At 47.9% G+C, this 25,278-nt stretch overlaps 1 protein-coding gene across 2 annotated transcripts in view; it reads right to left on the bottom strand.

Annotated features, from left to right (window-relative positions):
• ADCY5 (adenylate cyclase 5) overlaps positions 1–5,377 on the bottom strand; it is a 324,158-nt gene extending 318,781 nt beyond the window's left edge. For both annotated transcript variants that reach the window (XM_030579268.1, XM_030579269.1), the window contains exons 1-2: positions 4,421–5,377; positions 2,851–3,834 (exon numbers count right to left, since the gene is read on the bottom strand). In XM_030579268.1, coding sequence (XP_030435128.1) covers positions 2,851–3,834; positions 4,421–4,450 — 1,014 coding nt within the window. In that variant the 5' untranslated portion in view covers positions 4,451–5,377. The remainder of the gene's footprint in view (positions 1–2,850; positions 3,835–4,420) is intronic.
• Between the last annotated feature and the right edge of the window lie 19,901 nt (positions 5,378–25,278).

Here is a 25,278-nt window from a genome sequence, read left to right as displayed (position 1 = left end):
ATTACCCTATCCTAGAAGGTGAGAACAGAGCTAGTCAGGAGCCCGTTTATTATGATAATCTGCAATTTTTGCATGAGTACCTGTTTTGTCCACCCTTGATACAATTGGGAGAAAATAAAAACAAATAATCAAACCCACAAGCCAAAGAGGAAGGGAAGAAAGTAGTTGCCATATCATGGTCAAAGTGCCACAAAAAGGGGAGAGGGATGAAAGTTCTAAATGGTCTTTGAATAAGAAATATGGCTGAAGGACCAGTTGGTCTGATGGCCATGAGTTCAACTACTGACCAATTTGACAGTCACATCATGACTAATAATAGTGGATTGAAAAGGGTGGAAAAGCCATTTGATTTTTCTGGCCTTCATACAGCTCTGCCCATCTTGGCTTTAAGAGAAAGAGAAATACAGAAGGAGAGCTTATATGCATCAGTGGGGCAGAGTCTAACAAAAATGAGATTTCCATGGCAACACGCAACAGCCTCTGTCAGAAAGGCCTGCTAATAGTTGTGAGGCAATATGCTTTGTAGATACAGATTTTAATATTAGACAGATCACACATACACAGCAGACCAGCTCCTCAGCTGGTAGAACAGAGAATAGCTTCACTGACTTCAATAGAGCTAGGCCAATTCACGCCAGCTGAGGACCTAGCCCAATATCTGGATTGCACAAAACAAACCCCACAAGAAGATCACGCAGAGAACTAATTTTTGAAAATAGTTAAAAAGGAATCCTGGGGTGTTGTTTAACTACTGCAGAACCTCACGTTAGAATAATTGGGAGATCAACTGTTGATGCAGAAATTTGTGAATTACCCAAGAGTACCAGGGCTGGTTCTAGGCTGGGTAAAAAGGGTGCCAACTTCCTGGAGACGCCATATTGCCCTTTTTTGGGGGGGGCGCTCTGCTATTTGGCCAGCAGGTTGGGGGGTGGAGGCGGAGGGGAGGAGAAAGGAGAACATGACAAAAATCAAAATGGCTAGGGCCACTCCTGGAGAGTAGGGATATTGCAGCGCATTACTACTTTTGACAAGCATAGTTTTATTTGTGATAATACTTCACATTTTACTAATAAGTGTACTGCAATAGAAAGAAGGCAGGCAGTCTAGTGGTTACAGAAAGTGGCTGGGAGCCTGAACTATCATCCCAGTTCTTCTGAACTCGGTGACCTTGGGCCAACCATTTTACCTCTGTGACTCGTTTCCTCACTACTGGTTACAAGATATAATGCTTTCAACAGTAATTCGAAAATGCAACATTTTAAATATTATTAATAAATTATTTTGTAAGGTTTCAGAGAAAATGTCACTACAGCACTTCGATATTAAGCCTTTGCAGGATCAAGGCCTAAAAACTTTCAGACATGCTTAAGATAAGTAGTCTCATTGACTTACATGGGACTACTCACAGTTGGGAAAATTAATCTTGTGCACAAGTCTTTGCAGGATTAGGGCCCTAACAAGGAATATTTGAGTGTGTTAGTGAAAGAAAACAAAACAGAAACAAACCACCAATTAGTAGTTCTCATGCTTGTAGATTAGAGTAATAATTAGGGAAGTCCTGCAACAAATACATAAAAATACACTATGTACAGTTTAAGCCTTCTTATCTAGTTTCTATTTTATGGACAAAATGCATTTTATGTGATATTTTGGATTTGCACAAAGCACCACTGGCACAATCCCATTAGGTTTTCCTTGTCTAATTTCATGCCCCAGAAGAAGTCTCTCTCTAGAATACTCATGATAAGGTGAATACTCGGAAGAGGTCAGAGGTAATCATACTTGGTCAGCCACAACAAAGTGCAACATAAAATATAGTGCTAGAAAAGAGACTAAACTACCAATACCTGATTTATACTTAAATTATCAATTCTTAGTTAATATACACATCCCTGCTCAAACCTCCTGTTATCAGAGGGACTGCAATGCACTGCAGAATGAAAATGATTTTCAGAATTTTTTATTGATAAACAAGGATAGTTTTCTATTGTCAATGTGTCTGTTAAACTAAAGCAAACAATCCCCAAATATTGTTTGTTCCACTTGGAAAGGAGAAGAGGTTCCTTGTATTACTGTTGTCTAAACAGATATGGTAATTTCTAAACACTGCACACTGACCCATTCTATGAGTCTTATTGTTTCAATGAGCTGAGCCACTTACTGGTAGTTAACATTCTACCACAGCTACAGAAAAGAGAGTTTAAAATGCAAGGTTGTTTTAAAAAACAAACAAACAAACAAACAAACCACCACCAAAAACCAAGGTTATTGCTAGCAACATATGGAATCTATTTTTACCCCTTACCCTCTAGGCATTTACTGTACATTTCACAGAGCAAACCCCTCTCTTTAGGTCACTGATTTACATGAGTCAAGGAACACGCATCTCTGAAACCAAGTTGTACATTTTGTTGACATTTTACAGAATTACAAGCAAGCACAGTTCTCTCCCCATAAGAGCACCAAGACTTTTCTATGTCATTTTTCAGTCGCACGGAACTGAGCACAGGTACCACTCCACTGGTGATCTGTTGACATTAAATAAAAACAGAAAGGCTCTATTCACAGGGCTAGACAAGATCAATCTGTGCTAAAAATGCCATTTACTTAAAAACTAGTAAACCAGCTTAAAAAAAAATTAAAAAAACCAAAAAGGTTAAAGCAGTTATTGAAAAGGAACAGTAAGGAGAGTAGGATTACACTAGTCAGCAATCCAGGGCAAACTCCCACCTAGTAGCAGACAAACAACATCCAGAACAAGCTACCAAATAGATTCACAAAACTAAATTTAAGCCCAGACTCCTTTTGCCATCTAAAGCCACCAGAGCTTAGAGCCAGAGCTTGCCTCACCTGCTTTAACAGGAACTGGCCCTCTGTGTTGGTCTTCAGGGAGATGGCCAGGTGGATTGCTGAGAGGACCACCCCGCTGATGACCGCTGCCCTCATCCTGACTGGCAGCAGCGTGTAGATGCTGTAGATGAAGAAGACAGTCCACCAGATGCCTTCGGAGGCGCTCCTGGGACAGACCAACAGCACCCCCACCACCTGCACAGCCACGATGGCCAGGATGACCGAGTAGCACACCAGCCACATGTGGTCCTGGTGGAAGTCGTTGCGGTTGCACAGCACGCACAACACCACTACCAGCAGGATGGCCAGCGAGAGCACCACCACATAGGGCACCTTATAGTGACCATACACGGTGTGGAAGATCAGCATCACCAGGCACACCAGCACCAGCACAGACATCAGCATGGTGAGGCTGCTCTGGTTGAGCCGGAAGAAATAGCGCTGGTAGAGGCGCTCCAGCTTCTCCGACTGGAACTTCTTGGACCTGAAGATCTGCAACAAGCTGTCGCAGCAGCTGCCCATGGAGAAGGCCACCTGGGAGTCCCTTTCTTCCTCCTCAAGCTCCTCAATCTTAGCCTTGATCCGCTTCTCCTCCAGCCCCAGCTCCACGGACCGGGGCCGCACCTCGCCCAGTTCCCCAAAGTGCCGAGGACTGGTGGTAAATGTGGGATTCCCTCTGCGCTGGTGGTGGCGACTATTTTCGCCATGCTCCTGCCAGGCGGACTTGGATCTAAAACTCATCATCCTGCAACCGCTCTCCCCCTGGTTCCTGTTAGGCTGAGGCTCGTAGTCTTCCTCACTCCTCCACCTGCTCGCCATGCGAGAAGGTTTCTTGCTCGATGATCTGTTTCGGGCAGGGGGATAGGAATAGCCATTGGCCCTGGACTCTGCTTCTCCCCAGGCGGATCGATGCTGCTCGGTGCCTCCCCGAGGTACAGGGGCTCCAAAGCCTGGGGGGCTCACACTGTTGGGCCGGGACATGCCCTGCAGCAAAGTGTGTTGGGAAAGGGGACAAACCACAAAGAAAAGGAGGGGAAAAAAAAAGTTCACTCACAGCCAGGAAGGACCTGATCTTTCGAGCATCTTTCTCCCAGCATCAGGGGAACAATGCAAGGAGAGCGAAAACTGCAGATCCTTCCCTCTTTGGCAAAGTCCTGGTTCACACACAAGTCTCAGGGTGTCAGTGATACAAGATTCCTGCTAGTTGTCAGGAGCGCACAGCCAATTCGGTGAACAGCCACCCTCCCCTCTAGAAACTGGGGTCTCCTGCAGCCTGCTACGAGTGCCTCAAATACCTGGAATCCCAGCGGGAGCTTCCTAGAAGGTTCTCCCCAATCTGTCATTTCCTCTCCCAAATCTCTAGGGAACAGGTCATTTGTTTAAATAATTATACAGAACTTTCACAGGAAGGGGGCAGGAGAAGGAGAGGAAAATCACCTGAACTCCCACCATAAACCAGAATCACTGCCCCAGATTACTCAGTTTTATTAGCATTGTAAAACTGCAAATCCTCTCTTGGATCAAAACAATTATCCAGGCACAAGAAGCAAAGGCTCCCACTCCAAGGTACCTTACAAGAAGCGTGCTGAAGAGCCAGCATATTTCTGCGCTGGCTGCTGCATGGAGGGCAGAAGAGAATCAGTGATTACAACCCCACCTGGGGTTAGTGCTTGGCGAAAACACCATTTGTTGACCATCTGAACTGACTCAGAACCAAACTACAAAGGGCAGAAGGAGGGCGGTGCTGTGATCAATCTTTGGCGGTTAATGGCATAGAAAAAGAAAACATGACCTAGAGATTGTCAGAATCCCTCCTCGCCCCAGCGAGAGCGCTGCAGCAAATGAGGGGCTTGGATTTTATTTATTTTTTTAGGCTCTCAGTACAATAATGGTCTGGAGCGGTGGATGCATCCTTTACAAAGAGGACATACACTGAGCTTTCCCTTCAGCAGACTCAGCATTAGTGTCCGGGGTGCTGGGGGAACCAAATCAATCGACTCCTTTAGAGAGATGGAGCTATTCGCTAGTTCACAGGGCTATTTCCCAGCCAGCAGAACGAGCGGGGGTAGATTCTAGCCAGCAGCTCTCGCTGCGGGGCGATGCGCTATCTCCGCCGCAGACACACCAAATGAGCCAGGAGAAGAACTAGCGATGGTCTTGTCTTCCAGGGGCAATGCAGCCTTCTCTGCAAAGCAGGATCGAAGGGGACCTGGCAATTCATTCACACATCCTCCTCCATCCGCTGACCTGGCTTTTGCTTCCGATCAATGCCGTCAGCCTAGGGTGCAAGCCCTCACCCTTCCATGCCAAAAAAAAACATTAAAATTCAACAGCAGAGTGGCTTCTTTTTCTATGCAATGCAAAAATCCAGCGCGAGCGGCTGGTTGCTGAGCTGCCCGACTGCTCTCTCGTGGAGCTGAGGCTGGATCTTACAGGAGACGCTGCTGTGAAGCGCTGGCTTCCCCGGGCACCGCCAGCTGCATCGCTCCCGGGTCCGCGCTCACACGCGCCGCATCTAGAGACATTCCATCCGCACCTTTCAAACTCCTCTTTGTACGCCCCTATTCAACCAAACTTCAGCCCGGCTTGTCTCCGCCCTCCGCGCCGGCGGATTGGTGCTGTCTCAGCGGCTGCCTTCTCCGATTGGGCGGCTCTGCTACCTGACCAGCAGCGCTGGCTTCTCTTCCAATAGATGGTCCCGTTTGGCTTTGGGGGCGAAGACCGCGGGGGCAGCAGCAGCTGGAATCTGCAATGTAAATTCTTTAACTCCTTCGCCCCCTCCCTCCTGTCCCAAGTGTATTGACAGGCTGCCGTGCCCGCACCTCTCTCTTCACGTGGCTGCAGCTGCTGCCTCAGACACGTGTGTGTGTGTGACACGCACCCCCACACGTGGCTGGGACAGGACTGTGGCAGTAGGTGATGGGGGTGTTTAGTTGGTTTGTGGTTTGGGGGTGGTGGAGGTTGTGTATCGTTACATTGGCTGACTGCCTACTCTCCACGTGGCTGGGACAGGACTGTGGCACTAGGTGATGGGGGTGTTTAGTTGGTCTGTGGTTTGCGGGTGGTTGAGGTTGTGTATCGTTACACCGGCTGACTGCCTACTCTCCACGTGGCTGGGACAGGACTGTGGCAGTAGGTGATGGGGGTGTTTAGTTGGTTTGTGGTTTGGGGGTAGTGGAGGTTGTGTATCGTTACACCGGCTGACTGCCTACTCTCCACGTGGCTGGGACAGGACTGTGGCACTAGGTGATGGGGGTGTTTAGTTGGTCTGTGGTTTGCGGGTGGTTGAGGTTGTGTATCGTTACACCGGCTGACTGCCTACTCTCCACGTGGCTGGGACAGGACTGTGGCAGTAGGTGATGGGGGTGTTTAGTTGGTTTGTGGTTTGGGGGTAGTGGAGGTTGTGTATCGTTACACCGGCTGACTGCCTACTCTCCACGTGGCTGGGACAGGACTGTGGCACTAGGTGATGGGGGTGTTTAGTTGGTTTGTGGTTTGGGGGTGGTGGAGGTTGTGTATCGTTACACCGGCTGACTGCCTACTCTCCACGTGGCTGGGACAGGACTGTGGCACTAGGTGATGGGGGTGTTTAGTTGGTTTGTGGCTTGGGGGCGGTGGAGGTTGTGTATCGTTACACCGGCTGACTGCCTACTCTCCACGTGGCTGGGACAGGACTGTGGCACTAGGCGATGGGGGTGTTTAGTTGGTTTGTGGTTTGGGGGTGGTTGAGGTTGTGTATCGTTACACCGGCTGACTGCCTTCTCTCCACGTGGCTGGGACAGGACTGTGGCACTAGGTGATGGGGGTGTTTAGTTGGTCTGTGGTTTGCGGGTGGTTGAGGTTGTGTATCATTACACCGGCTGACTGCCTTCTCTCCACGTGGCTGGGACAGGACTGTGGCACTAGGTGATGGGGGTGTTTAGTTGGTTTGTGGTTTGGGGGTAGTGGAGGTTGTGTATCGTTACACCGGCTGACTGCCTACTCTCCACGTGGCTGGGACAGGACTGTGGCAGTAGGTGATGGGGGTGTTTAGTTGGTCTGTGGTTTGCGGGTGGTTGAGGTTGTGTATCATTACACCGGCTGACTGCCTTCTCTCCACGTGGCTGGGACAGGACTGTGGCACTAGGTGATGGGGGTGTTTAGTTGGTTTGTGGTTTGGGGGTAGTGGAGGTTGTGTATCGTTACACCGGCTGACTGCCTACTCTCCACGTGGCTGGGACAGGACTGTGGCAGTAGGTGATGGGGGTGTTTAGTTGGTTTGTGGTTTGGGGGTAGTGGAGGTTGTGTATCGTTACACCGGCTGACTGCCTTCTCTCCACGTGGCTGGGACAGGACTGTGGCACTAGGTGATGGGAGTGTTTAGTTGGTTTGTGGTTTGTGGGTGGTGGAGGTTGTGTATCGTTACACCGGCTGACTGCCTTCTCTCCACGTGGCTGGGACAGGACTGTGGCACTAGGTGATGGGGGTGTTTAGTTGGTTTGTGGTTTGGGGGTGGTGGAGGTTGTGTATCGTTACACCGGCTGACTGCCTTCTCTCCACGTGGCTGGGACAGGACTGTGGCACTAGGCGATGGGGGTGTTTAGTTGGTTTGTGGTTTGCGGGTGGTTGAGGTTGTGTATCGTTACACCGGCTGACTGCCTACTCTCCACGTGGCTGGGACAGGATTGTGGCAGTAGGTGATGGGGGTGTTTAGTTGGTTTGTGGTTTGGGGGTGGTGGAGGTTGTGTATCGTTACATCGGCTGACTGCCTACTCTCCACGTGGCTGGGACAGGACTGTGGCACTAGGTGATGGGGGTGTTTAGTTGGTTTGTGGTTTGGGGGTGGTGGAGGTTGTGTATCATTACACCGGCTGACTGCCTACTCTCCACGTGGCTGGGACAGGACTGTGGCAGTAGGTGATGGGGGTGTTTAGTTGGTTTGTGGTTTGGGGGTGGTGGAGGTTGTGTATCGTTACACCGGCTGACTGCCTACTCTCCAGGTGGCTAGGACAGGACTGTGGCAGTAGGTGATGGGGGTGTTTAGTAGGTTTGTGGTTTGGGGGTGGTGGAGGTTGTGTATCGTTACACCGGCTGACTGCCTACTCTCCAGGTGGCTAGGACAGGACTGTGGCACTAGGTGATGGGGGTGTTTAGTAGGTTTGTGGTTTGGGGGTGGTGGAGGTTGTGTATCGTTACACCGGCTGACTGCCTACTCTCCACGTGGCTGGGACAGGATTGTGGCAGTAGGTGATGGGGGTGTTTAGTTGGTTTGTGGTTTGGGGGTGGTGGAAGTTGTGTATTGTTACACCGGCTGACTGCCTACTCTCCACGTGGCTGGGACAGGACTGTGGCACTAGGTGATGGGGGTGTTTAGTTGGTTTGTGGTTTGGGGGTAGTGGAGGTTGTGTATCGTTACACCGGCTGACTGCCTACTCTCCACGTGGCTGGGACAGGATTGTGGCAGTAGGTGATGGGGGTGTTTAGTTGGTTTGTGGTTTGGGGGTGGTGGAGGTTGTGTATCGTTACACCGGCTGACTGCCTTCTCTCCACGTGGCTGGGACAGGACTGTGGCAGTAGGTGATGGGGGTGTTTAGTTGGTTTGTGGTTTGGGGGTGGTGGAGGTTGTGTATCGTTACACCGGCTGACTGCCTACTCTCCACGTGGCTGGGACAGGACTGTGGCAGTAGGTGATGGGGGTGTTTAGTAGGTTTGTGGTTTGGGGGCGGTGGAGGTTGTGTATCGTTACACCGGCTGACTGCCTACTCTCCAGGTGGCTAGGACAGGACTGTGGCAGTAGGTGATGGAGGTGTTTAGTTGGTTTGTGGTTTGGGGGTAGTGGAGGTTGTGTATCTTTACATCGGCTGACTGCCTACTCTCCACGTGGCTGGGACCGGACTGTGGCACTAGGCAGGGGGTGAGGTGGTGTCTGGGTGTTTCTGGGGTGTGCGGTTTGGATTACTGGGGTGGCAGCAGCCTGATTTGCCTGGTCTGGCTGCTGGCTTGCTTACGCTTTTTTGGTTTTTGATTTTTTTTTTCCACCGATAGTGGTTCACCTCATTCCCCCACCCCCAGAGGCACTTATCTTGGTGCCTGTCTCTGCCGGAAAGCGTTTTCAGCACCTCCACGGTAAGTACCCGCAGCTCAGGTTGGCCCCGGGCCACTTTTTTTTTTTTTTTTTTTTTTTTTTTAAGAAAGTAAGAATGGCCACACTAGGTCAGACCAAAGGTCCAGCTAGCCCAGTATCCTGTCCTCTGACAGTGGCCAGTGCCAGGTGTTCCCGAGGGAATGAACAGAATTCTTAGTGCATCTCTGGTGGTGGGGCACACCTACACCCACGGGAGGGACTGTGATATGGCTGCAGGGCTAGGGGAGCTGTGAGGGGCACGGGACACACAGGCTGTGGGGTAGCAAATCTGGGTGGGAGTGCAGCAGTACAGCTTAGGGCGAGTCGGCAGCGATTGGGGGTGGCACAGTTGGTCAGTCACTGGTGACTCATAGACTCATAGGTCAGAAGGGACCAATCTGATCATCTAGTCTGACCTCCTGCACAAGGCAGGCCACAGAAATAGCTGTCTCAGGGCCCTGTTGAGGAGAGGGGGTGGCATAGCTGTGAGTGGAGAAGGGGGACTGCGGGGTGGCCATGGTCTGGGCCTCCTGCTGTGTTGTCCGCTTCATGCTGGGGGAGGAGTGTAGACGTAGGGTGATGTTGAGGGGCCCTGGTGGGGCCTTGCTGTCTGCAACTTTACTGGCAGTGGCAAGTCTCCAGCGCTGACCTGCCTCACCTCCATTCCCCTGTCCTTGGACAGCCCTCTCCCTTACAAGGCTGCTACTCCCTGACAACGTGGTAGGGTGGGTACCCTCCACTCCTGTCCAGTGCCTCCTGTTTGACTGCCGCCCCATAAGGACAGCATCAAGGAGGGAGGAGCAGCATACATCTCTCCTTTTCCATAATAAGTAAGACTATAATGGGGGAGCCAGCTTTCCCTTTTTCCAACCCCTTCTCTCACACACCCCCGAGGGCTGGTGTTGGTGTGAGGCAGATATAATTCCTCCCCCTTCCCCTCACAGTGTAGCACATACACCAGTTGCTCTCACCCTTTCCAGGCTACTGTACCCCTTTCAGGAGTCTGATTTGTCTTGTGTACCTCCAGTTTCACCTTACTTAAAACACACTATTACTGAACAATTGCTTACTTTCTCATTTTTTACCATATAATTATAAAATAATTGGAATATAGATATTGTACTTACATTTCAATTTATAGCATGTAGAGCAGTATAAACAAGCCATTGCCTGCATGAAATTTTAGTTTGTACTAACTTTGCTAGTGCTTTTTATGTAGCCTGTTGTAAAACTAGGCAAATCTATAGATGAGCTGATGTACCCCCTGGACCATCTGCGTAGCCCCATGGGTACACTACACATACCTCTGGAGGAGAAGTGACAACACTATAGTGAGTGAGTTTGTTTTTGGAAGGGATGCCTGTTTCTTTTTCTCCTCCCCCTATAATAGTAAATAAAAGAGAGGGTGTTTGTTCTCTTTTTCCTTCCCACCCCATGTGTCACTTGTGGAGTTCTGTAATGGAAAGGGGTGTGCTTGCATATATAAAGCCAAACACCTGATTACAGAAATGATGCTTCTCTGGGCGGGCATGTTTTTCTTCATGCAGTTATTTGAATGTGGTGGATGGCCTTTCCCCCGCCCCCCCCCCACCTGTGATAAATGAAGTTGGGTGGAAGAGATAGCTCCCTTTTATGGACAGTCAGTAGCTATAAAATCCCTCTTAGTAGATGTTCTCTAACTGCTCTATCTGTAAAGGGTTAAAAAGTCTCACTGTTATGCATAGGTAAAAGGAAGTGAGTGGGCACCTGGCCAAAAGAGGCAATGGGAAGACTAGAACTTTTTAAAATTGAAAAAGACTCCTCTTTTGTCTGTCTGTCTGTTCTCCTGGGGAGAAGTGGACAGGGCAGCAGCTATGCTCTAAGAAGCTTGGGCCAGGTATGAAAAAAATCATCAGTATCGTACTTAGAAATGACTCATTTAAAATGCCAGATACGTAAGCAGATCAGGAAATGTCTAGGAAGCTTTAAGCTGGACCTCAAGAAAGCTATGCTTGGTGCTTAATCCTTGTAGTTGCTCTTTTAAAATCTGTCAATAGCCTGAGTTCCCAGATGTATTTTTCTTTTATTAATAAAATTTACCTTTAAGAACAGAATTGGATTTTTGTGTCTGAAGAGGTTTGTGCACATTATTTAATTAGCTGGAGGCAACAGCTGATTTCCTTTTCCCCCTCTTTCTCAGCTCTTCCCTGGAGGGGGGTTGAAAGGGCTTGAGGTTATCCCACAGGAAGGAATTCCCAAGTGCGCCTTCCTGGGCTCTCAAAGGGGTTCTGCACTTGGGTGGTGGCTGCATCTACCAATCCAAGGTCAGAGGAAAAACTGTAACCTTGGGAGTTTAATACAAGCTCCTGATTGTGGGTGGTTCTTGGTGTGGGCCAAAATAATGAACATTCTTGACCAGGTCCACCCACTTGATGCATCCCTCCTATTCCTATCATGTTTCAGTTTAGCTTGCTTTGTCCACCATTTTGAGGCTCAGCCAACAAAAGAGGCAAGAAGAGTAGTATGCACCAGCAGCAAAGCAAATGGGCAGAGTATGGGGGGAAATACAAAAAGCAGGAAAAAGAAAAGGAGTTGAAAGACTGGTTAAAGCCTGCAGTTGGTGCTAACAGTAAAGCTCTTTGCAAATTTTGCAAAGCCCTGATTTGTGCACAGCATGCAGAAGTTTTGCAGCATGCAGGGACTGACAAACATAAAGCAAATGCAAAACCATTTTCTTCTATGTGCCTGACATGTTGGTTTCACAGTATCAAAACCTTCAATGATGATGCACCAAGTAGAGCTATCACTGGCCTGCTAGATTGCCTGCCACTCAGCAGTTAGTTCCATGGATCACCCCAGTGAACTTGCCAAAGCATCTTTTGATAAAGATGTAAAATTCCATCACACAAAATGCATGGCATTAATAAACAATGTTATTGTGCCTTGCATGTTCTCTGACCTCATCAAAGACACTGGTGAATACCAGTATTCACTGGTTATAGATGAGAGCACAGATATTACTGCAGTAAAGCAGAATGTGAATTGTAGTGTTCTACTTCAGCTCCTCCTTAAAGAGAATTGTGTATGTTTTTGGGAGGATTCAGTTTGGAAGGTGAAACACCAGAAGCAGTTGCCGCAGCACTGATACAGTTTCTTGACGGTGTTAGTCTGGATTTCATCAGATGTATTGGGATTGGGACTGATGGCTACAGCGTTATGGTCAGGAAGAAAGATTCCAACTATATGCATCTCCTCAAAAGGAATAAGAATCTGTCTCATCAAATGTGTGCCAGTAAAGCTGTAGAAATGCTGCCACACAGTCTAGTTTTTAGTTTCTCATTCCTACAGCTGGTTTTCTCACAGGCCCCTGAGACCATGTGAATATGTGCAGATATATCAACTGATTAATGATGGCAACTCTCCATTGATGCTTGTTCAGCTATCAGCGACAAGATGGCTCTCCATTCACCACTGTTGTGTGCACGTACTGGATTAGTGGGATGAGTTAAAGTTTCAGTTCCAACTGAGCAAAGATAGATGCTATGATGCAGAATTTCTGCATCAGGTGTATTACAACCCTGTGAATAAACTGTATTTACAGTCTCTAACACCAGTTCTGCAGGAATTTGCTAGAATCATCAAACTATTGCAACTCAAATCTAATGGTAATGCCTTCAAGATGCTGGACTGCCTCCAGGCGTTCTTTGATACTCTTATATCAAGAGTGTTGTTTTCACAAAGGATACTTGTATCTGACACTAAACTCCTTGAAGTCAATTTGAGTGACACAGCCAGCCACTTGCTGCTGTGTGCTGTTAATTTCAGTGCAATGGTCACTATTGCTGTAGGAGATGCAAAGCTTGACAAAGCTGTTGAAGAGACTATAAAGAGTAGATGCCGAGACTTGGTCCTTGAAGCTGCTAAACAAGTGCAGTCAAGACTTCCAGACTTATTAATCTGTGGAACTCTGTGTTTAGTCCATCAGTTATTCTCTCTCAGGGAAAATCTCAATTAGTGACCATCTCCATGATGATAATTTTCAAAGGTGACTTGGGGGCCTTGTTCCAGAGTAGCAGCCGTGTTAGTCTATATCCTCAAAAAGAACAAGAGTACTTGTGGCACCTTAGAGACTAACAAATCTATTTCAGCATGAGCTGTAGCTCACGAAAGCTCAAGCTGAAACAGATTTGTTAGTCTCTAAGGTGCCACAAGTACTCCTGTTCTTTTTGGGGGCCTTGGATGCACAGTATCAAGCCATCAAATTCCAGAAATGGAAGACTACAGATGACAAATGCACAGAATAGTTCTGGGTGGAGGTATACAATTTTGAATACTCTCGCAGTGAACAGTGCTTTAAAGAGCTAGCCCTGTTTTCACTTTCTTTACTTGTCATGCCTCTGAGCAATGCTGATGGAACGAGTGTTCTCTCAGATTAACATAGTTACGTCCAAGCACTGGAACAGGATGGGTCACCAGACTCTGAGCAGTATACTGCATATCCGCTATGGGTTAGGACAGCAGGATTTGTTGTAAGGCTTTTGTCCCAACCAAGGATATGCTTCACTGGTTTAACATAGGAATGTACTACAGTGAGGCAACAAAGACCTCAGAGGATGACAAGGGTGAGGATGATGACCTTCAAGTTACACATTAACATGAAAATAATAGATATAAGCAGACAGGCGCTCTCCTCTGACAGCTAGCTGGGGAGGGGAAAAGACGGGGTGAGCATCAGGATGTCAGTCTGGAAGTTGCTCATTCTCGCTGATCTCCTGTAGTTTTCTCTTTAGTTCCTGGCTCAGCTCTTTGTGATTCACTAGGCCGAAGCAGTTCCTGCAGACCCCGGTGCAGGTGTGAAAGGAGAAAAAGTCTTGCTGGCAGCCAGGTGCTCCATAGCCAAGGTGCTAAGAGGTGCATGACTTGGACATTATGGTCCTGCCACTGGCGGGGCAGTGCTGGCGAGGGGCAGGTGGGTGGTGGCAGCAAAGCTCTGCTGATTGGCCAGCAGGGTTTTGAGGGGAAGGGGTTGGAGGGCAGAAGAGGGAGACAACAATCATTTTTCTCCCTGGCTGGCAAAATGTCTTGGGCCACTCCTGGAGACTAAGGCTATTGCAGCATATTACTTTTGACAAATGCAGTTTTATTCATGATGATAATTCAAATTTTACCAGTGTGTGCATTTTACCAGTAAGGCAGGCAGTCTAGAGGTTAGAGAAAGTGGCTGGGAGCCTGACCTATAATCCCAGCTCTTCCAAACGCTGACCATGGGCCAATCCGTGACTCTGTTTCCTTACTATTAGTTAAGATTTAATGCTGTCAACAGCAATTTGAAAATGCAACATTGTAAGTATTAATTTATTTTGTAAGGTTTCAGAGGAAATCTCACTACAGCACTTTGATGTTATGCCTTTGCAGGATCAGGGCCTGTGATGAGATGGACTAGGCCCAAACATGCATTGCTGGAGGCCTCAGGGCTCTGCCATACCCATCCCAGGAAAGGAGCAGTGGAGAGGTCCTCCAAGCAGGCTAGAGGGCTGGAGGGGAAGCACCCAATCTGGGCTCAGTAAGGCCATATAAAAGGAGCTGCAGAACAGAGCAGCAGTTAGGTGCTGCTGGAAGCTAGAGAAGAAAGGACTGCATGCCTGGCTGGCTGAGGGAACTGCAGTACAATGGACAGCTAAGTGAGGGCAGAGACCGGGTGAGTGCGAGGCTCCTGGCTGGCTGCTAGGACCAAACCAAAGACAGTTTGCTAGGAGCAACCAGGGGAAAGCAGTGAAGGAGCTCCTGGCTGGCTGGCTGCAGGGACTGAGTAGGGGCTGAGGCTGGGAAGGGCATCAGGAAGATAGTGTCTCCAGGGAGGAAACCCTGGGGATACAGCCCCATACCAGGGCTAGACTGGTTGAAAGAATGCAAACACACCCATCATGGGGGGGGGGCACTTGCAAGAGATGAGTGCCAACCCTGTTACAGGGCCTAAAAACTTTGAGACATGCTTCAAATTATGCACCATGTGTAGTCTGTGACTCACATGGGACTACTCAGTGTATAAAATTAAACTTGCGCACAAGTCTTTGCAGGATCAGGGTCCTAACAAGGAATATTTGAGTGTGTTAGTGACCCTTCCCAAACCAAAAACCACTAATTAGTAGTTGTCATGCTTGTAGATTAGAGTAATAATGATGGAAGTATTGCTATAAATACACAAAGGCAATGTACATCATATATGGAAAAATACACTATGTACAGTTTAAAAAACCTGAGCACTAGAAAAATTTGCCTCGCCTGCTTTAACAGGAATTTATTCTCTGCATTAGTCTTCAGGGAGATGGCCAGGTAGATTGCTGAGAGGACCACCCTGTTGATGACCACAGCCCTCATCCTGACTGGCAACAGCGTGTAGATGCTGTAGATCAGGGTAGGCAACCTTCGGCACACAGCTCATCAGGGTAATCTGCTGGCAGGCTGTGAGACATTGTTTACATTGACCGTCTGCAGACATGGCCCTCCGCAGCTGCCAGTGGCTGCAGTTCGCCCTTCCCAGCCAATGGGAGCTGCAGGAAGCATGTCCCTGTGGCCCGTGGCTTCCTGCAGCTCTCATTGGCTGGGAACGGCGAACCGCAGACACTGGGAGCTATGGGGGGCCATGCCTGCGGATGGTCAACGTAAACAAAATTTCTTGCGGCCTCCCAGTGGATTATCTTGATGGGCTGTGTGCCAAAGGTTGCCGACCCCTGTTGTAGATGAAGAAGACAGTCCACCAGATGCCCTCGGAGGCGCTCCTGGGCCAAACCGGCGGCACCTCCACCTGCATGGTCACAATGGCCAGGATGACCGAGTAGCACATCAACCACACGTGGTCCTAGTGGAAGTCGTTGCAGTTGCACAACACCAGCAGGATGGCCAGCGAGAGCACCACCATGTAGGGCACCTTGTAGTGACGGTACACAACGTGGAAGATCAGCATGACCAGGCACACCAGCACTGCCATCAGCATGGTGAGGCTGCTCTGGTTGAGATGGAAGTAGTAACGCTGGTAGAGGCACTCCAGCTTCTCTGACTGGAACTTCTTGGACGAAGATTTTCAGAAGCTGCCCATGGAGAAGGGCACCTGGGAGTCGCTTTCCTCCTCTAGCTCCTCAATCTTGGCCTTGATCTGCCTCTCCTCAGCCCAGCTGCACACACGGAGCTGCATCTCCCCCACCTCCCCAAAGTGTCGAAGGCTGGTGGGAGCAGTGGGATCCCCTCTGTGCTGGTGGCAGGGGCGGTGACTCTCTTCACCATGCTCCTGCCAGGCTGACTGAAATCTAAAACTTATCATCCTGCAGCCGCTCTCCCCCTGGTTCCTGTTGGGTTGGGGCTCGTAGCCTTCCTCACTCCTCCACCTGCTTGCCATGCAGGAGGCCTTCTTGCTCGATGACCTGTTTGGGGCACAGGGGTTAGGAATAGCCACTGGCCCTGGATGCTGCTTCTCCCCCAGTGGATCAATGCTGCTCAGTGCTTCCCCGTAACTCATGATCCGCCCTAAAGGAATTTTCAAGATAGTATCAGGCTGTTTCTCTGATATGCAGAGGGCTCCCAGAGCAAGCTAGTCTTACTGCTCCTTGAAAGGACATGGATACAGGCCTCTGATCAAGAATTGGCCCACAAGCAGTAATTCTTCAGACAACATGAATGATGGTTATTTAGAAGTGAGTGGTTACAATAAAAAAGAATAGAGAGAATATAAACAAAATTAAGTTATTTAAAAATGAAACAGCATGGCACATAAAAGATACAGACTCTGTAGCAGGGGTGGGCAAACTTTTTGGCCTGAGGGCTACAGCGGGGAACAGAAAGTGTATGGTGGGCCATGAATGCTCACAAAATTGGGGTTGGGGTACAGGAGGGGGTGAGGTTTCTGTTTGGGGGTGTGGGCTGGGGATGAGGACTTTGGGATGTAGGAGGGTGCTCTGGGCTGGGACCGAGGGGTTTGGAGGGCGATCAGGGCTGGGGCAGGGTTGTGGGAAGGGGGGCAGGTTCCAGCTGGGGGTGTGGGCTCTGGAGTGGGGCTGGGAATAAGAAGTTTGAGGTGCAGGAGGGTGCTCCATGCTGGGATAGAGGATTTTGTAGAGCGGGAGGCAGATCAGGGTTGGGGCAGAGGGAGAGGCTCAGGGGTGCAGGCTCTGAGCAGCGCTTTCCTCAAGCAGCTCCCAGAAGCAGTGGTATAGTGCTTCTCCAGCTCCTACGCATGGAGTGGCCCCCGACCCTCAGAACAGGGCCATGTCGTAGTTTCCAGGAGCTGCATGGTGCAGCCGGCGCCCTGGCTGGAGCAGGGCCGAGCTGCGTGGGGCACCCCCTGAAGTGGAGCCGAGCCACGTAGTGCAGCCCCCGACCCGGTGCCCCAGCAGCAGCTTGCAGCCAGCTTAAAACGGCTCGCAGGCAGTAATTTGCCCACCCCTGCTCTATAGCAAATAACAATTACAGTTAAAAGCAGCAAATGAAAGATAGGCATTTATTTAATACTCTATAACATAATAATATAACCATTCTATATAACATCTAACAATATACTGTGCATTTAATACTTTGGCATATATCAATATACAGATTCTATAATATACTTAACAACATATAACACTATAACATTTAATACTTCAGCACTTATTAGATGTTTTAGTGTTATCAGGCAGTCATTAGCTGGGTAGGGGAAGATCTCACTCAGACCACAGGCACCCAGCTTTATTTACAGACAAAACCCATACACTCTGTGGATAAAAGGGTAAAAAAAGATTAGACTTACACCTCTTCTAGGTAAATATCCCTCTCATTCGTCCGTGGTCCTTCCGTTCTGTCAAAATACCAGGCAGCGTGTCTGCTGCTGCCAGTTGTCGTTAGCTGCTGCTGGCTGTCACTGAGGTACATGTTGTCCTCTGGTGGCAGATACAGACGCCTGCTTGGCGCTGAGGTGGCTGCTGCTGTGGCCTCCTGCTGGCTGGGTTGCTGTTGCAGCCATTTTCTGGGGCAACCCTGGAATTCTGTGGTTGCTGCTGCTCAGGTAGCTTCTTCTTTGCCGGGTTCTATTGCTGCTGTTGCTTTTCAGGTAACTTCTTCCGAAGTGTCTTGCAGCTTCTGCTCTTCTTCAAGGTCCTGATTCCACTACTATTACAGCCTGTTGGCTGACACCCTTATATACTGGTTGCTCACCCAGGCTCAGCTTATTATCATTTATTCACTGGCTCAGCCAATCAGCTGTCAGAGATTAGCATATATTAATTAGGGTTAGACCACCATCTTGGGTTCTAGGACATTCTAGACAGTCCTAGGACATTCTTCCCTAATGGAAGTCCCATGTGTCCCTATGGGGTTTTGCTGTGTCATTCTCCACTGGAAGTGGAATCTACCATTATGTCACAGAAAATGTCACATTAATCACCTTATGCAGTAACTGAGGTTCTTTGAGATGGTCGTCCCTGTGGGTGCTCCATATTAGGTGTGTACGTGCCCCTGTGCTTCTAGTCAGAGACTTGCAGTAGCAGTGGCCCAGTTGGCCTCACATACGCAGCACCATCTTATGCCACTCTGAGCGGCTACCCAGCGCACGCAGTCAACTGCCCCCCCAGTTCCTTCTCTACCTCGGAGTATCGAAGAGAAACTCCGAAGAAGAGAGGAAGGGGAGGGGATAGTTGGGCACCCACAGGGACAACCATCTCAAAGAACCTCAGTTACTGCACAAGGTGAGTAACCTTCTCTTCTTCAAGGAGTGTCCCTGTGGGTGCTCCACTTTAGGTGACTGTAAGAGCAGTGCTCCTCTTTGGAGGGTAGAGGCTTCAGAGTTACTGAATGTACCGTGGATAGTCCGAAGTGAGCATCGGCAGCTGAATGTTGCACCAAGGTGTAATGTTTGGTAAATGTGTGGGCTGCCTTACAAATGTCAATGATAGGTAGGTTTTTGAGAAAAGCTATATATGTGGATATAGCTCTGGTAGAGCACGTGCAAAGTCCGGAAGGAGGTTCCAGATCGTGTTTTTGATAGGATAATCTGATACAGTCAGAGATCCATTTCATGAGTGCTGTTCGGAAATGGTTTGGCCTTGGGGACGTTCTGCTGTGGATACAAATAATTGGGATGATTTTCTGAATGTCTTTGTTCTTTCTATGTAGAACGCAAGCACTCTACGAACATCCAGCGTTTGAAGAGACGCTTCCCTGCTGTCAGCATGCGACTTTGCAAGAATACAGGTAAGTAGATGGGTGGGTTGAGATGGAAGGAGGAGGCAACATTGGGTATAAATTTTGGATGTGGACGTAAGATTACATTGTCCGTGAGGAATATGGTAAAGGGTAGGTTTACCATTAGGGCACCCAGCTTGCTGACCTGATCGCCACTAGGAAAGCAATCTTCATGGATAAGTGTAACCGTGAGCAAGTAGGTAGTGGTTCAAAGGGTTTGCCCATAAGAATACAGAGAACAAGGGTGAGGTCCCACATAGGAGTTGGGTCTTTGTGTGGGATAAGTATTCTGTATGCCTTTGAGAAAGCATTTGGTTAGGGGATGGGTGAAGATAGTGACTCCATCTACCTTAAGTGCTGGCAGATAGGGGTCCTGCACTCAGGATCAGAAGCTGGGATTTCTCCAGCATCATAACTTTTAATTGGAGATCCCTGGCTTTTCTAGTCCTTGCTGTCAGCTTTTTGCAGTGGTGGGGCTTTTGTGTGATGTTGGTCTCTCCCAGACAGCAGACACACTGAGAGTGACCGTCTAAGATTGGTATTGACAGTCTACAGGTCAGACTGCATTTAAAACCTGGAGAACCAGGTGTGTCAGAAAGGCTGTTCACAAACAAGGAATGGGAATAGTCCCTTCCAAGTGGCTCTGGCCCTGAGGATGATGCTCACCTCAGGAGGGAAAAAGAGGGTTTTTTTGTTTGTTTTTGTTTCAATGGAGGAAAAAAAATGAAGGAAGAATAAAGAAGGATAAAACTATGAGGGTTGAATTAAATGAATAATAAGGTTTTGAGGGTGCTGCTGCTGTTCTAACAGAAGTCAATGGTGGGAGAGAAGGAACTGGGGGGTGGTTGGCTGCGTGCGCTGGGTAGCCGCTCTGAGCAATGCAAAATGGCTGCTGCGTATGTGTGGTCAACCGGGGCACTGCTACTGCAAATCTCTGACTAGAAGTGCAGGGGTGCACAAACACCTAAAAGTGGAGCACCCACTGGGACACTCCTTGAAAAAGTGGAATTATTAAATCACAGGGAATGGAATTTCCTACTGCATTACAGGGAATAGAATATCTGCGTGACCCTGTCTTTTTCAGAGATGGAGTCTTCCACTATATCATCCTTACATCCACCATTATTGGATTCTTTCATTCTAAACTGCTATTAATTCCTATTTATTTAAAGCTTAAATTTTAAAACTAATTACTGTCTTATGCATTCCAAATGCCCAGATACTATCACCACTCTTTCACAGTCCAATTAAGAGAATTATAATTTTTCTGAATTTTAAACCCTTTGAGGTTTTTCGGTAAGCTTTTATATGTGTTTGTAAGATAATTCAGACAGCTAGAGGCAAAATCTCCCATTATAGGCATACAGTGTTTGACCTGTAGCAAAGTGTGTTGGGAAAGGGGACAAGCCACAAAGGGGAAAAAAAAAAGTCCACTCATAGCCAGAAGAGACCTGATCTTCCGAGCATCTTTCTCCCAGCATCAGGGAAATAACGCAAGGGGAGCGAAAACTGCAGATCCTTCCCTCTTTGGCAAAGTCCTGGCTCACACAAAAGTCTCAGCTTGTCAGAGATACAAGATTCCTGCTAGTTGTCGGGAGAGCCCAGCCACTTCTGTGAACAAACACCCTCCCCTTTATAACCTGGGTCTCTTGGAGCCAGCTACAAGTGCCTCATAAATAGCTGGAACCCCAGTGGCCGCTACCTAGAGGGTTCCCCCCCATCTGTCATGTTCTCTCCCAATTCTCTAGCGAACTGGTCATTCATTTAAATAATTATGTAACTTCCACACAAAGGGGATTGGGGGAGGAGAGAGGAAAATCACCTGAACTTCCACCACAAGCCAGAATCACTGCCCCAGATTACTCAGTTTTATTAGCACAATAAAAGTGCAAATTCTCGTTTGGATCAAAACAATTATCCCGGCACAAGAAGCAAAGGCTCCCACTCCAAGGTACCTTACAAGAAGCGTGCTGAAGAGCTGGCATATTTCTGCGCTGGCTGCTGCGTGGAAGGCAGAAGAGAATCAGTGGTAACAACTCCCACCTGAGGTTAGCATTTGGAGAAACCACTATTTGGTGGTCATCTGAACTGATTCAGAACCAAACTACAAAATGTGGTGCTGAGACCAATCTTTTGCTGTTAGTCGCATAAAAAAAGAAAATATCCTACAGATTGCCAAAATCCCTCTTTGCCCTATTGTAGAGCACTGCAGGAAATAGGGAGCTTGGTTTTTTTTAAATTTTATTTTTTAGGCTAACAGTACAATAATGGTCTGGAGTAGTGGATGCATCCTTTACAAAGAGGACATACAATGAGCTTTCCCTTTCAGTAGACTCAGCATTAATGTCCGAGGGGAGGGGGAACCAAGTCAACCAACTCCTTTAGAGAGACAGAGCCATCTGCTAGCTCACAGGGCTATTTCCCAGCCAGCAGAACGCATGGGGGTAGGTTCTATCCAGAAGCTCCCCTGTTAAAGCCACACCAAATGAGCCAGGAGAACTAGTGATGGTCTTGTCTTCCAAGGGCAATGCAGCCTTCTCTGCAAAGCAGGATCGAAGGGGACCTGGCAATTCATTCACACATCCTCCTCCACCTGGCTTTTGCTTTGGATCAATGCAGTCAGCCTAGGGTGCATGTCCTCACCCTTCTGTGCCAAAAAAAATTAAAAATAAGCAGCAAAGTGGTTTCTTTTTCTATGCAATGCAAAAATCAAGCACAGGCAGCTCATTGGTGATCTCACTAGGGATCAAGCTGTTTCCCCCATTTATGGTATTAGGCCTTGATCTTGCAAACACTCATTCATTGCTTAACTTCAAGCAGATGAGGAGTCTCACTGACCTAAAATGTAAACATGCGTGTAAGTATGAGCAGAATCAGGGCCTCAGAATGCAGGCTCTTTGCGGAGGGATCCATGGCTTTTTAAGTGTGCTCTGTAAAGGCACAATATCCATTTACTAGAGCGGGACCCCAGGTCACATACCTTCTTATTCTTTTCCCCACACATTCAGCCATTCTGTTCCCACATACTTATGTTTAATCTTTAAAAGAAAAATGCATTAGGTCCATCTAAGAAGCTGTCCTGGGTCAATCTTGCACTTTCTGACACTGCGGAAAAAGAATGAAACCAAATCTACTTAAATTCCCTTAAGCTATGGACTTTGTTCCGAATAGGTGCCTAACTTTAAGGATGGTAGTCTCATTGACTTTAATGGGATTACATGTGTGCTTAAAAATTCAGCATTTACATCTATATTCTCTGCTGACCTGGGGCCTCTGATTCCTTCTGCAAAACTAGACAGAAGATTTTGCTTAATTCTTTTTCCACAGTGTCAGGAAGTGCAAGGTTGACCAAGGACAGCTTCTTAGCTGGCCCTAATGCATTTTTGATTGTGGGAGGACAAGGACTGAACCCTTCCCTGATCCAATGCCTAGGACTTACTCTATTTTAGTTCTAAATGAATATCAAAAAGCATTGCTCAACCCAGGGGCCAGGCGTCTGATGTTTCACCATCAGGCCTAAACCAAAGAGTTAAATAAATTCTTTAGCATTTATGTTGCAATAGCACTACGAGGGTCAACCAGGCTGAGGGCCCCATTGTTCTAGGCACTGCACAGTAAGGATATGTCTACACTGCAGTGACAAACCCATGGCTGGCACATGCCAACTGACTCATGGGGCTCAGGCTAAGGGGCTGTTTAACTGCAGTGTAGATGTGTGGTCTCAGGCTGGAGCCTGAGTTCTAGGATGCTGCGATGAGGGAGAATCCCAGAGCTCATGATCCAGCCTGAGCCCAAATCTCTACATGAAATTAAACAGCCTCTTAGCCCAAGCCCCATGAGCCTGAGTCAGCTGCCACGGGTGTCTAACTGCAACATATACGTACTATAAAAACAGTTCTCCAAACTGTGGGGTGCACTATCCCCTAGGGAGGCATACAGCAATGTCCAGGCCAGCCCCCACAGGGGGTGGGGAGGGAGCACAGCCCAACCCCACTCTGCCCCACCCCAGCTCCAATCCCAGATGCAGCTCCGCTCCAGCCCCAACACAGCTCTGCCCTGATTCCCTGTCTGCCCCCAGGCCAGCTCTGCCTCTAGCCTCAGCTCCTCCCCCATCCCTGCCTTCAGCCCAAACTCTTCTGCTGAACCAACTGTCCAGTAATGGGGTGGGGGAGAGCACACTGACAGATTCCATTACTGGTAAGGGGGAGCACCACAGGATAAGTTTGGACACCACTGCCTTAAAATGACAGTCCCTGTTCCATCTGAAAAACAAGATACAAGAAGTGGATGAGAAACATGTAAAGAGGAAGAATGAAGGTCACAAAAAAATACAATGTGTTAAGTTGAGATCTCTAATTTCTTTCTTCTCCAATGTCCAGGAAAAAGGATTTCCCCACACTACCTTCAGTTTCAACTGGAAATAGAATACTTTATTTACTAGCCTAAACTGTTATACACTATTGTTGCTTGCTTCAACCTCAGAAATGGTTGCATTTCAAAGATTGGTAAAGTGAACTATGGTAGGGCTAAGGGCTCCTATCAGGGATCAGAGTTGTGTTGTGTGGTTACTGTATAAACATAAAACATAAACAGCCCCCAGCCCAAAGAGCTTACAATTTACATATAAGACCAGAGACAACAGGTGGATACACCTGTGACTGCTTAGACTCCCCTTTCAGGGTGCCACCGGATGTGCTGGGGTTCCACTTAGCCCACTCATCCTATGATCCTGGGCTTCCTCATCCTGTCCTTGCTGTGCCAGGCCCTCAAGCCTTCTATAGCACACACACACAGGTAAGGCTACACCCAGCTGCAGACACAGACTGAAATCAGCTATGTGGAGGAGGATTCAGCTCAGGAATTTACCCAGAACTCACATGCACACCTCCTTTGGGGTGTAAACTCAAAATTATATTGTCTTGCACTGTATAGAGAGATCTGTACAGTGTAAGCTCATAAAAATCACCCCCTCCCTCAATGTGGAGAGAGATACGCACAGCTTCCCCCCCCTCCAGTTATGAATTGCACAAACTGGGTTTTGAAATAAAAAAGAAATAAGTTTATTAACTACAAAAGGTAAAATGTAAGTGATTCTATGGGATAGCAAACAGAACAAAGCAGATTACTGAGCAAATAAAACAAAACATGCAACCTAAGTTTAAATTTCCTAAAGAAACAGGTTACAAATAGTAATTTCTCACTCTCATGTTGTTTTGGCTGGTTGCAGAGTTTCTGCAGCTTAGAGTTCCAGTTATTTCTCTTCACAGGCTAGACCCATCTCAGGCAAGGGCTGAGTTCAGGCTTTCCCCAGCTTAGTTCCTTTGTCTCATCTGGAATACTGTGTGCAGTTCTGGTCTCCCATGTTTAAGAAGGATGAATTCAAACTGGAACAGGTTCAGAGAAGGGCTACTAGGATGATCCGAGGAATGGAAAACCTGTCTTATGAAAGGGGACTCAAAGAGCTTGCCTTGTTTAGCCTAACCAAAAGAAGGTTGAGGGGGGATATGATTGCTCTTTATAAATATATCAGAGGAATTAATATCAGGGAGGGAGAGGAATTATTTAAGCTTAGTACCAATGTGGACACAAGAACAAACAGATATAAACTGGACACTAGGAAGTTTAGACTTGAAATTAGATGAAGGTTTCTAACCATTAGAGGAGTGAAGTTCTGGAACAGCCTTCCAAGTGGAGTAGTGGGGGCAGAAGACATATCTGGTTTCAAGACTAAGCTTGATAAGTTTATGGAGGGGATGGTATGATGGGATAGCCTAATTTTGGCAATTAATTTGGCAACTGATCTTTGATTATCAGCAGGTAAGTATGCTCAGTGATCTGTGATGGGATGTTAGATGGGGTGGGATCTGAGTTACTATAGAGAATTCTTTCCTGGGTGCTGGGTGGTGAGTCTTGCCCACATGCTCAGGGTTTAGCTGATTGCCACATTTGAGGTCGGGAAGGAATTTTCCTCCAGGGCAAATTGGCAGAGGTCCTGGAGGTTTTTCACCTTCCTCTGCAGCGTGGGGCACGAGTCACTTGCTGGAGGATTCTCTGCAGCTCGAGGTCTTCAAACCACAATTTGAGGACCTCAATAACTCAGACATAGGTTAGGGGTTTGTTATAGAAGTGGATGGGTG

Source organism: Gopherus evgoodei, chromosome 11 (assembly GCF_007399415.2).
Source record: "Gopherus evgoodei ecotype Sinaloan lineage chromosome 11, rGopEvg1_v1.p, whole genome shotgun sequence".
Lineage (NCBI taxonomy): Eukaryota > Metazoa > Chordata > Testudines > Testudinidae > Gopherus > Gopherus evgoodei.
The sequence above is the reverse complement of the archived record's forward strand: the minus strand, read 5'-3'. Positions and strand labels throughout refer to the sequence as shown.